At 43.4% G+C, this 13,012-nt stretch overlaps 1 protein-coding gene and 1 long non-coding RNA gene across 2 annotated transcripts; both read right to left on the reverse strand.

Annotated features, from left to right (window-relative positions):
* Positions 1 to 445: 445 nt before the first annotated feature.
* spry2 (sprouty RTK signaling antagonist 2) lies at positions 446 to 5,420 on the reverse strand. The gene is made up of 2 exons (XM_027019890.3): positions 4,707 to 5,420; positions 446 to 1,818 (listed from the first exon to the last, which is right to left on the reverse strand). Exon 2 carries the CDS (start codon positions 1,765 to 1,767, stop codon positions 877 to 879), a length of 891 nt encoding a protein of 296 aa, XP_026875691.2. The 5' UTR covers positions 1,768 to 1,818; positions 4,707 to 5,420; the 3' UTR covers positions 446 to 876.
* A 3,428-nt stretch (positions 5,421 to 8,848) lies between these two features.
* LOC113583523 (uncharacterized) lies at positions 8,849 to 12,777 on the reverse strand. The gene is made up of 3 exons (XR_003411298.2): positions 12,717 to 12,777; positions 11,103 to 11,144; positions 8,849 to 9,083 (listed from the first exon to the last, which is right to left on the reverse strand). It is a non-coding gene; the product is annotated as an uncharacterized LOC113583523 (long non-coding RNA).
* Between the last annotated feature and the right edge of the window lie 235 nt (positions 12,778 to 13,012).

Here is a 13,012-nt window from a genome sequence, read left to right on the forward strand (position 1 = left end):
AGCGAACAAAAGGTCCACGAGAAACAAAGCAACCCCCACAATGTGTCTTTGTGCGGAGATGTTCCACAGCAGAGAGGTCTGCGGTAGGACAGACAGACACAGACAAATGCATTGTTCCATTTCAGAAATGTGAATATATTTTCTAACTTATAGTGAACATATGCATCATACACAACACCCTTTTCAATCTTTAATTGTAACAATAAACTGTTTTTTTTTTTCCTGTCACAGTCAGGGTGATGTCTATCGGATGCTTCTTCAAATAAATATTTTTTAATAAAATAATAAAGCTTAAAATAAATATTTTTACACTAAACAATGTGTTGGAATTAGAAAATAAACTTTTTTTGAGGGTCACTGTACAATTTTACAAGATGTAGGGATAATTCATGTAAGACTTTTTAAAAAATATTAAAAAATGATTGATATACATTCAAAACGAATGCACAATGCTATGTATTTATGATAAATGTTCATATAAAAAGATCTATCAAGGCTTTTCACAGTTGGAATATATACAAAAATAAAACATCTCTGAAGAAGGGCATTTGCTTGCTAATTTACAAACTTTGTGGATTCTACAGGCACAAAGGTTAGTTGGAGAAATGTGTACAACACCAGTCATGTTACTGAATGTGACTATTGACGACATTCAAGGCTTCAGATTAACAACAGGTGAGAGGAGAGTAATGAGCTATGATAATGATATGTCCTCCAGCACTTACAGGTGAACACATGACAACCCCCCCCCCCCCTCAAAAAAACCCCAAAACGAAATTACACACAAATATGCCAGTCAGTTCCAGGGTTAACCCTGCAGTGCCAAAACTACAATGCCCACGGCCACCCATAACGCCACCTCCTCTTATCCTCTGCTTACACATCAACGTTCTTGCAGTGGGTGAGCCTGGCACTGTGGCAGCGGCAACCGGGCCTTTTGGCGCGATCGTAGCAGGCATGGCACAAAGCCAGACAGCCGCGCGCGGGGAGATAGCACAGTAGGCAGGGCAGGAGCAGGGTCAGGGCGCCAGCCGTACCCCAGCGCACACAGCAGAGGGGCTGGCGGCAGGAGAAGGGTTTGTCGGCGCACTCGTCCTCGTCATCGCTGGAGCAGTGGTAGAACAGCGCCTTCAGGCAGCACACGCACGTGGCGTGGTCGACAGCCGACTCGGGCGAGCACACGCATCGGCGAGCGCACAGCCAGCAGGAGGGGAGTGGGCGGGGCTCCGCGCACTCCGCGCACCTGCAGCGGCCGCAGCGTTTGCACCGGTGCGAGTGCTTCCCTTCTACGCCCCCGCCAGTCCCGTTCTCCTCGTCTGAGGTCGCACGCAGGGGCTTCAGCACTTCCTGCGTGACCTCGCTCCGCTTAGGCTGCACCCGCACTACGTGCCTCCCGCTCGTCCTGCCCACATTTCCCAGGAGCCTCAGGTCCGAGGAGGCGCTGTCAGTGCTGATACGGGCAGTGCTACGGGAGGCGTTGCTAGTGCCGCTCGTCGACCTGCTCACGGTACTCAGGGGCCACGTGTGCGCTGTCCCGACCGAGCTGCTCACCAGGGCCTGGTCCCGCGCTGTCGTGCCGTCGGCCAGGGGCCGTCCCAAGCCCACGGGCCCCTGCGAGTACTCGTTGCTGAGGTGTGCGGCACTGATCTGGTGCAGGGCAAGCACGGGCGGAGCCTGCGTCTCACTGCTCTCGTCGTCTGTGGCGGCGTGTCCACCAGGTGGCAGCAGCAGCACCTCTCCACCGTCGCTCTGAGCTCTCGTCTCCATCGGTGCTCTGAAGGTAGACGTCTCCCACGCGGCTGGACCACATCTGCAGTCCTGCACAAGTGGGATGGCATTAAGAGACACAGCAAAGTCTCCACATGCAAAACACTACGAGGCGCAGCCAACAGAAAACGATTATTAAACATACCCATGCAAATCTGCCCTCAGCAACCCCCCCCCCCCCCCCCCACACACACACACTCTCCTTTGTGTAGTACAGCCCTGTAGGCCTGCTCTTATCACCAAAGTACTTAGCCTTTGGCATCTGTGCACACCTTGATCACACCTTTAATTACTGTGTTACTGTATGTTTCCTTTCTAGAGCGCCTCCTTTAATTACGTGTTACTGTAGTCTGTTTCTAGAGCGCCTCCTTTAATTACGTGTTACTGTAGTCTGTTTCTAGAGCGCCTCCTTTAATTACATGTTACTGTAGTCTGTTTCTAGAGCACCTCCTTCAATTACCATGTTTGTGTGTGTTCCCTCTCTAGAGCACCTGTTTTAATTAAACATGGAGACTTTTATTCTCTGCAGGTGTGACATCACCCAGCATACGTGTGCCGTCACGTGAAAACCAACCACTACAGCCTGCAAACACAAGCTGATAGTCTGATACTGACAGCCACAGCCTGTAGATACACAGCAGATAAATACACAGCAATACCTAAAAATACGAAACATTGTATCTGCATGTACACAACCTGAGATGATGCAGTCATATTTTCCACAGTAGTTCCACCGGTGCAAATATCAGGCTGCATTCGTATGTTAACAAGCTCTGAGGTTCTAATTCATATATAGTTTTGTGCTATAGTTCATATAGATATTGGCGTTCTAATATAGTTTTGTAGTGGTATGCCAGCATGCACTGTGTCACGCCTTGCTGTGTTTATGCTTAAACAATCAGCCGGCACTCACGGACGGCCGGGCCGTGATTAAAACTTTGATTGTTATTCAAGTTTGAAATGGTTGCTTTCGAGTCTGAAAGTATCTGCTTCACTAGACCTGCACTGTACTTGTTAAAGAGAGTTAGGGTTAAACCAGGGTTAGGATTAGACCAGGATTATGGTTAAACCAGGATTAGGGTTAGAGTTAGACCAAGGTTAGTGTTAGACCAGGGTTAGGGTTAGACCAGGGTTAGTCTTAACCCTATGATTAACCCATTCTGCACCACACTGCTTTCAAGCCTCTAGAATGGTTTGACTTGAGCCACCATCTCTCAAGACACAAAGAAGACATGCGTCAAGAATCCTCTGTGTCCTGCACACAGCTGGTGGGATGAACTTCTAGGTTAGGGTTAGCTGTCCATGCAGCTGAGACACTGGCTGTCCTCAATGATGATTGAAGACTCACCTCTTTACAGAGTCACTAAACACTTATATAAGTTAAAATGTTCTACTTTAGCCAGGGATTCTGTCTGATAGTATTCTAGAAATACATAACATCTATGTATTTTATAGACTACAAAGCACTTCTGTAAATTGCTCTAGACAAGTCTGACTGTCAAAATGCTTTAAATGTCAATGTAATCCCAGGCTGTACAGCTCCCATAAGGCCCACACATTCAACCTTAAAGCAAGCTTGTGCCACAGCCGCAGATGCACTACAGAAAATTGGGAGAAAATTCATAAACAAATAAACAAATCTGAAGCTTTTTTTATCACGTGATTTGTAAGTGACATGACAATTACATTTTACGTGAAGTATATATTAATCATAAATAAGGCTGCTTTACACTTACAAACATACATACATACAAATGTACTTCTGAACTGTACGGTGTATGATATTTGCACATATTTGGCCTTAGGAACTTCCTTCTTCAGTGTCCAGCAGTAGTCTGTCAAGATAGGGGGTCTCCAATTTCCTTGGTACTGCTTTTTGATACTATATGTAATTACATGTGAGTATACTTGAACAACAACAACAACAAAGGGTAATAACACCCAAAATATATAATAAACAGGTATGTTTGCAGGAAGCAAAATCATTGCTTCATAGTTGTAACAGATCCGTGGTAACGCAACACGACCCCTCATAGATCTACTGAATTTTGTCCCGAGCGCTTGCATGAGTTGTTTTAACGGAACAGGGTTTTTTGTGCTTGAGAGAGAGAGAGAGAGAGAGAGAGAGTGAGAGAGAGAGAGAGAGAGAGAGAGAGAGAGAGAGAGAGAGAGAGAGAGTATGAGTTGCTCGGGTGGGGCTTTGACAAGCTAAGAGACATTTAACTTGGGAAAGATAATGATGCACTTTAAAATCATTTTAAAGTAATAACTGCAACTTTGGAAAACGATGAATATCTCCAACTATATAACCGTATCAGGAAACTAATCCTAACTCTAACCCTAACCCTAACATTAAGCCTAACTCTACTTCTAACCCTAACTCTAACCCTAACACTAACCCTAACCCTAACTCTAACTCTAACCCTAACTCTAACCCTACCCTAGCCGTAAGCCTAACTCTACTTCTAACCCTAACTCTAACCATACCCTAGCCGTAACCCTAACTCTAACCCTAACTTTAACTCTAACTCTAATCCTAACTCTAACCCCAACTCTAAGCCTAACCCTAACACCAGTGTCTATAAAGCCCAGATCGCATAGTTCTGACTGGCCGTGCTCTGTTTTAAAATCAGCTTTACAAATTTAATTCGGTTATGAAGGCATCAGCCTACTTGTGTCAGCGATGTGCAACGATCAGGGCAAACGCCTCAAATAAACTACAGGTCTGCGTGCACTTTATGGACCAAAGAAAGGAGATTTATTTTGTTCACAACGCCAATAAGTGCACGACTTTTGGTTACTCCGGTAAGTCAAAATAAACGTGCAGGAACAAAACATGTTGAGAAAGCAAGAAACAAAAAGCAAACAGCACTTCCATAGCGAACAAACATCAGCTGTAAAGTCATAAGGGTGTAACGACCCAGGCGCACCAAACTTACCGTGATCTCACCACTTTGAATTGGTCTGGTGCTCAGTGTTGTGAATCCCTCACCGCGCTTGGGAGCCCATTCACAAAATCGGAAAACTTGGGACAGTTGCGAAATGTTTCTTCGCTACGCACAAAAAAGGCAGGCAGAGAGAGGCAGAAATCCACTCCAAGCGAGTAAAAGCCGACACGTTATTAACGCAGGGGAGCCGTGTCGTTATGCAGCGCCGACTCTTTGTGCGATAATAAAGTGTGGCAAGTTCAATCGCGTGTTAGGCGGACGGCTCTCCAGAAACATGTGTCTTCTGACTGTTTGGCTACGGAGCTTTCAAGTTTTTCTCCTTTCTTCTTCTTTCCGGAGAGAAGGTCGGGTCTGTGCTGTAAATGGCGTCATGTGCAAGGGGGAACAGAGTAGCTCTTGTCCCGGAGGATATAACGTATCCGGTCCCAGCTCATTGGCTGCCCAAGCCTCGCACTCACTCCCCGGGCCAGAGGGCGCCCGGAGGGCCAAGCCAAAGTGCGCACTGAAGAAACGCTGCTTCGCGTTTGCGGCAATACATTTATCTGACGCTTTTATTCAAAGCTTACAATTATGACGGAATACAACTTGAGGGTTAAAGGTCTTGCTCAGGGAGCCAACAGTGGCGGGATTTGAAATAGCCACTTTCCGATTAGAAGTTACGTACCTTAACCATTGAGCTACCACTGCCCGTCATAAAAGCTGAACAGACAACATGTGCTGCATCACCATCTCCTTCTGAAAGAGAGCACGTGCCAGCAACTCAAGTTTGCCACCCTGCAAGATTGCAACGACCTGGTCTAAAAGAATATAATAAAACCAATACTATTATCAACAACAACAACAACAACAACAACAACAACAACAACAACAACAACAACAATAGTAATGATCTACAACTTACCAGATTTGCTTTATCCAGTATTTGGACTTCAAGGCTAACACATCAGCAATAATACATTCATTAAATCATACTCTTAGTTGAGTGGGGGATTAGTAAATCAATAATTCAACATTTGCATTAAAACCTACTGTATCTGATAATGTAACAAGCATATATGTACAACCGAGTATGCACGTAGGAATATGTACAAAGATATATGGATTTTATGTACAACAGTGTTCATATTTCTGCACGTAACACAATGTGACAGTGTTTGGTTCACGTCCATCCCCAACATTCTTGGGCAGCTGTCTGAACTGAGAACACTCAGGCTCTGCTTTCAGTTATGATCTCCAAAGCATTGTACTTAAGACCAACTGGGACACATAAATGCGACATATGGCACATTTAATGCAACACCTGGTCTCTACAGAGTTGTACTGTGTGCACTACTACCCTCTAGTGGTACATATTATGCACAAAAGTTTTTTTTGCTATACCATTATAAATTTGCTTTTATAAATTGAATTTGGCATCTATATAATATTTTACTCAGTGAAATATTGCATAATTCAAATTGGCCTGAACTGAATTATTCCTGCTGTGAAATTTTTTTACAAAGGGTCTTAAAGAAGAACGTGGTGTCTGAACACTTCACACTGTTCATAGTATAACCCAGTAAAAGTTTAGAGGTGTCTCTAAAATCTTTATTCTGCATTTTAGATTTAGATACAGAATTCATCAGTCTCTCGTATGTGCATTCAAAGTTTGACATTAGATGCCTAATGACCAAGAACTTCCAGCTTTTCCTTAGAAATATTGAGGGCCAGTATCAAGGACTTTTATTTTGTCTTCATTCATCTTAAAGGTGGAGTAGATAATATACTGTAGAAGCATTTCTCCTTATGTTTTTTTTTTTTTTTTGCAATATTCTTTACATCCAGATAACAATCAATAAATCAAATGCATTGATAATAAAAAGCAATTTTCTGTTTTGGTGTAAAACACCAGATAAATCACTCTATTCGAATTAAGGGATTGGACAATCTAACTGCCTGTCTGTGTATCTCTCTCATGACCTGCCCACATGTACAGAGTCTTCCATCTTCAACTGTACTCATTTGCACATGTGCGAAGTCCTTCTGCTACACTAGCACTCAAGATTCCACTTATGAAAGGCTGGATCCAGGACTGGCGATGTGAGTATGAATCAGTCTAAACTGTGAAGTACTGGTGCCCTTCTAGAACTCCTAAGTGGAGACATCAATAAGTCCCAACAGACACTGACATGCAAATAAGTTTTGTGGTCTCTTGTGAAGTGCTGAGCAATAGGACAAAAATGTGAAACCTCAGTTAAATAAAACTTCAGAGATTTACCACTGTTGCTCCTGCAGATAACAGTTAGCTTTTTGCTGCATGAATAAGACCTGCTCCTGAAGCCCTGCTCCTGATGGGCCTTACAAGAGACACTGTGCCAAACCACCATGGTCCCCAGGGAGGTGCATCCACCCTCCCTGAGATAATTATACGTTATTGGAGAAAGGGATCGAGAGACACAGAGAGAAATAAAGAGAGAGCAAGACAGAGACGAAGCAAATTAGTGAACTTAGCTAGCCAATTTAGCAAAGTCAGCTAACTAGCTAGCTAAAAAATGACTCAATGACTTTGTTTTTGTTTTTTTTTTAATAAAGAAGTGTTTTTCTTGCCTTTAATGCTGTTCTTGTGGCTGTTTTGTTGGTTTTGTGATTATTGTTGACTTTGTTATTACTACGTCGATTCTGCTATATCATCAAATTCTGTCATGGTTGCATTTATACTCCTATATCTTAACAGTTCTCTCACTGTCAGATTTAGTCCAGTAACATAAAGGTTCTATCTGTCTACTTTCTCCCTTTTCTTCCTTCTCTGGTTTGCTCTTCTCACTTCTCTTTCTCTTCTGTCTCCTTGGGAATCAGTGTATCTCCTGCAATAACTGCTGCTCTGAATCTAACTAGACTTTCAATCTAGGCTAGTCTATCTGATCTCAGTCCTTTTGTTATTTTTGCAAACATTTCTGATTTTTAAAATATTGAATTTAGTTATTGTTACGCCTTCAGCCTCAAACCAGCATCTTGTGGACTACATTTCCCACAATCCCCCTGTTCAATCCAGATCCTCTGACTATTAGTTGCACCTGTGTCCTGTTTTGTCTGCCTAATGTTTCTGAGCGTTCTTTCTTTCAATATACTTCATGTCTTTTTGTTTGCCTGGATTATTGTCTGCTCTGTTATTGATCATTAAGCATGGACTGCCCTTTGTTTATAAAATGTATTACACTTCACTTGCAAGCGACTCCCCGTCTCTGCCTCCCAATTTCAACAGAAGACTTTGCCGCCCCGATATGGATCTGGCAGAGTCCGGATCTGTACTGAAACTCTAGTAGACCAGGGCCAGCTTCTGGGTCAACATCACCAATACCTTGAGTCGTTAAGCAACATGTTATAGGAACTCTTGAGGCTGACCCAACAAGTCCCCTGGGTAGTGGACCTTGGTCCCCTGGGTAATGACCTTCGTCCGCTGAGTAATGACCTTTGTCCCCTGGGTAATGACCTTGGTCCGCTGGGTAATGACCTTGGTCTCCTGGGTAATGGACCTTGGTCCCCTGGGTAATGGACTGTGGTCCTCTGGGTAATGACCTTGGTCCCCTGGGTAATGACCTTCCTAACTGCGTAGCATCGCTGACAACCAGAGAGGTGAGAGCTTGGACCACTGCTGGTACTTTGTCTCCACCTATTTCTATCTCCTCGCTCTTTCCAATAGCACTACAGTGCTCACTGTATTTTGCTCACTGGCCTCCAAGTACTGATGCTGCTTGCATTACTCTAATAATTTCCCTGTTAAGCAGTAGATCACTAAATCGGGCCATGGCTATTTGGATAGAAAGAGGCAGCACTGTATATTGCATACAGACAAGGATTAAATTCTAATTTGGTTACGGAACTAGCCAGTAGCGATTACTCTAAGACTTCCCAGGGGTGCATGTCAATGTCTTCTTCATTAAAGAAGGAGAAATCACCACCAGCGATGGCTGAGAACAAGATGTTGAGATGAGATGGAAGAGATGCAGGTGGAAAGTGTACATCTCAGCACCACAAAGAGACATTATAGATATTGTCTGGGATTGTGAGTTTATTGTGGAGAGTCAGGGCACATATGTCATACGGCAGTGGTAGCTCAGTGGTTAAGATACTTGAATTGTTATAGGAAGGTTGCTGGTTCAAGCTTTGCCACTCTTTGGGCCCCTAAGCAAGACCGTCAATTACTCTACAGCTAAATGCTGTAGATGTAATTTCATGATTGTCCCAATAGATGGAAGACTGAAGTTTCCACTGCTGATGGGTCCTTACATGCTGAAGCAGTGAGTAGCCTCTCCTTTCTGACTGTGTGTGTCTTCCCAATGGTGTCTTAAGTGTCATTTCATCAGTGGTTGACTCTGGAGCTGCCTGCAACTGCATCAGGGAGGAACAAGTTAGAAGTCTGGAAATCCCTGGGATTGCTGTATCCCAGGCCCTCAAAGTCAGTCAGCTTGATGGCACTCCCATAGGTTAGAATTGATCATTCATCAAATTGCTTCTATCACACTTCATTGTAGCACCACAAATGAGGAAACCTTTTCCTTAGTTTTAGTATCCAGTGCTCACCACCAAATTGTTTTTGGTTGCCCATGACTACAAAAGCATAATCCTTAAATTTCTTGGGAGAGACTGGACCTTATCTTTGATCTTGGTAGAGAGCCCTGAACTTGCAAATAATTTTGCAATACAAGCTGTCACGGTACTGCGCACCCCCCCACCAACATCTCTGTGTATGTGTGTGCGTTTGTCTGTATGGTCACTCCCCTCTTGTGTTTCTCACCTGATCCTTGTTTTGTGGCATTATTGTGTGTGTATATAAGTCTCTTGTCTTATTGTGGATGTTGTCAATGTTTGAACACAATAGCCTGCATGCTGTTGTGTGTGTTAAGTGTGTGAACAAACGTATGTTTCTGTTCAACGTGACTCGTCCCTGGAGCCTGCTTAGCCTCCGCGTGTCACACCAGCTCAGTATAAGGATTTGGCTGAGGTCTTTAGTGAGGGCAAAGCTGCGACTTTACCACCCCATTGGTCATATGATAGTGCTGCAGACTTACCCTTATCCCTGTCTATGACTGAGAATCAGGCTATGAAGGAATATGTGACAGAGGCTTTAGTTCAAGGTTACATTCATCTTTCAGTATTGCCCACAGCTGCTGGACTTTTCTTCATCGCCAAGAAGGATGGCGACCTACGCCCATGCATTGACAGCAGGGGGGCTCGACGATGTCACAGTCAAATCTACCTATCAACTACCACTAGTTCTGTCTGCCTTGGAACGAATGATTCTTCACAAAGCTTCAAAGTGCATATAATCTAATTAGAATCAAGGAGTGAGACGAGTGGAAACCAGCATTCATCACCACCTCCAGATACTGTGAACATCTGGTTTTGCCTTATGGCCTGGCCAATATCCCCTCAGTGTTGCAGGCATTCATCAAGGATGTTCTGCCTGACATGATAGGGAGATAAGTGGTGGCCTACATAGATGATATTCTTATCAATTCTTCCACACCAACTGAGCAGATCAGCCATGTCTGTCTTCCAGAGGTTGTTAGACAACAACCTCTATATAAAGGGAAGCAAGACGTGTTCCTTCCATTAACAGAAAACCTCCTTTTTAGGGTATATAATCAGTAACACAGGGATACGTATGGAGGATAGGAAAGTGGAGGTTGTACTAAACTGGAGGGATTGGATGAACAGAGATATGCACACTTAGGTGGCGTCCTGCTCTCACTGTACCTGATCTAAAACTCCACACATGCTGCCTGCTGGTAAGTTAGTACTGCTGCCCATTCATGAAAGACTCTTGGTGCATATCACTACTGATTCCCTCATCTCATGGAAACACCACCACTCTCACTATAGTGGACAGGTTCTCAAAGACAGCGAGCTTTGTTCTGTTACCTTCTCTCCTCTCAGTATTTGAGAGTGCATGGAATTTTGATTCAACAGGTGGTTCACAGTTATGGGATACCTGTGGACATCTTGTTTGACCAGGGACCTCAGTTCACCTCTCAGGTTTAGCATCATTTATAGATTTTGGAGTAGCATCCTCAAAGTAATGCTGAGCTATAGAAGCTCAATCAAGAACTGGGAAAGTTCATTTGTTTGTACTACCCAGATGAGCAACACAAGTGATCATGCCATATCACATGGACAGAGATGGCACAGAGCTCCATTGTACATTCAGGTATTACGTCCTTTCAGTGTGTGCTAGGATTCGGGCCTCCATTTGTGCCTTGGGACCCTGAACTTACACTGTCCTCCTGCCATTGATGCATGGATGAGGAGGAGCGAATATGTATGGGAGAATTCACACCAGCACCTTGAATGGGCCATTAGACGCTTCCAGCATCAAGTGGACGCATATATGCAGCTACTCCTACTTACCTTCCTGGGGAGAGGGTGTGGTTGTCAACGTCAGACCTGGGACTGAAAAAGAGTGATAAAGCTTCAGCTTCACTATCCAGTTCATTTCTTGTAGAAACATTTCTGAACATTTTTTGTATATACTTCATGAAGTATTATTTGATCTATGCCTGTTTTCTGGTTTCTGGTCTTTTTGCCTATTCCTCCTCTAGTTTGTTTTCCTGGATTACTGTCTGCTGTACTGTCGATCATTGCCTGTCTCTTGATATTGAGCCTGGACTACCTTGTGTGTATTTTGAATGCGTAAGAGACGCTCTTTCTAAATTCATATGGAGATGGAGAGGTTCTTTCTGGTCCATATGGAGATAGAGAGATTCTTTCTGGTCCATATAGAGATGGAGAGGTTCTTCCTGGTCCATATGGAGATGGAGAGGTTCTTTCTGGTCCATACAGAGATGGAAAGGTTCTTTCTGGTACACATGAAGAATTAACAGGCTTTACTAAGCTGACTCGTTATTTCTTGCCTCTGAATGTTGTCCTTTGCACAACCTCCCAGAGATTCTACATTCTTTTTAGATACTTTTTAAAGCTAGCTGGTATGCTGTATAACCTAGCCCACACTGCACTACAGGAATGAGGTAGTTATTATTATGACTACTATTATGACTATTATTATTATTATTATTATTACTGTGCTGTTAGCCTTAAAGTACAAATACAGGATAAACCAAATCTGGAAGGTAGTTCATCTTCATAAAGCAAAGCTATCATAATCAGGTACTTCATGATGAACTGAAGAAGCATGCTGGAAAAAAAAAAATTCCAGTTTTAAAAATATTCATTCTTAAAAATGATGCAATGTTTATCCTTTTTGTCAATTATGCACTCACCGCTCGCTAGCAAGACAGCTCACTGTAGTTCTTTTAATGTGTGCGTTTGTCTGTGTGTGTGAGTGGGTGGTTGTGGTTGTTTAGGTTCTTATGGAGCCCTACCTGTTGTTGAGGTTGGCACACTCAAGAATGCTTGGAACAAAACCACAAACCACACTGTGTCAATCTGGGCCCTGAAAACACGTGTTCATCAGTGACTGGTACTATTATGCTGGCACACTACCACGTCTCCACTACTGTGCAAGCATGCTACTGTGTCTAACAGCCCAGGTTGTGTGTGCATGTAACAAAGAGTATGTAGCACAGACAGAAATATACATACAGAATATTTTCTGTGTGTACATGTTTGGGGTGGGTGGTGGATACATACAGAACAGACTGTCAGAGACACACAAAGAGACAGACAGACAGAAAGACAAATAAAAAGACAGAAACAGAAATTGTCACAAAAAGAGACAGAGGCTGACATGCAGACAGAGAAAGAGACAGAGAGAGGCAGATAAAGAGACAGAACAGAGAAAGAAAAAAAGAATCCAGCAGCAAAAGTATAAAGTATAAGAGAAAACAATTACAGAACACAAACCACCCATGTTCCACAGCGAGCAGTTAGCTAAGCCCTGTAATTAGGCATTTCAAACATGCATCGCTCATTCTTTGATAACATGGCTTGCAGTGGATGTTTGCCAGGAGTGGGGGGTGGTTAGCTGAAGAAACCACAGTGGTTAAGCGAGGGAAGCCAGTTTACCAGTGAGAACAGGATCTGCACATCCATAATCCTGAGGTCCCAGAGGAGCTTCCGGCCCCTTAAGGTAGGGAACAAAAATGTCGTTGAGCTGAAGGGTGCATTTGACTTAGCATCATTTAGTGATTTTAGAAGGTTCTACAAGTAGATGTTCAGGAAAGGATTTATGGTTGCGTTGGTCAAATCTTTCAATGTTGAACAAGACTATTTCTATTTATTTTGATTAAAAAATAATTAACACCACCATCAATTCCTCCAACACATCCATCATATTCCACCAACACCACCATTATCACATC

This window comes from Electrophorus electricus, chromosome 18 (assembly GCF_041902795.1).
Source record: "Electrophorus electricus isolate QZ-2024a chromosome 18, ASM4190279v1, whole genome shotgun sequence".
NCBI lineage: Eukaryota > Metazoa > Chordata > Actinopteri > Gymnotiformes > Gymnotidae > Electrophorus > Electrophorus electricus.

What these genes read in the sequence shown, in the direction of transcription:
- spry2 (XM_027019890.3), bottom strand. Translation starts at nt 1,767, where the DNA reads ATGGAGACGAGAGCTCAGAGCGACGGTGGAGAGGTGCTGCTGCTGCCA.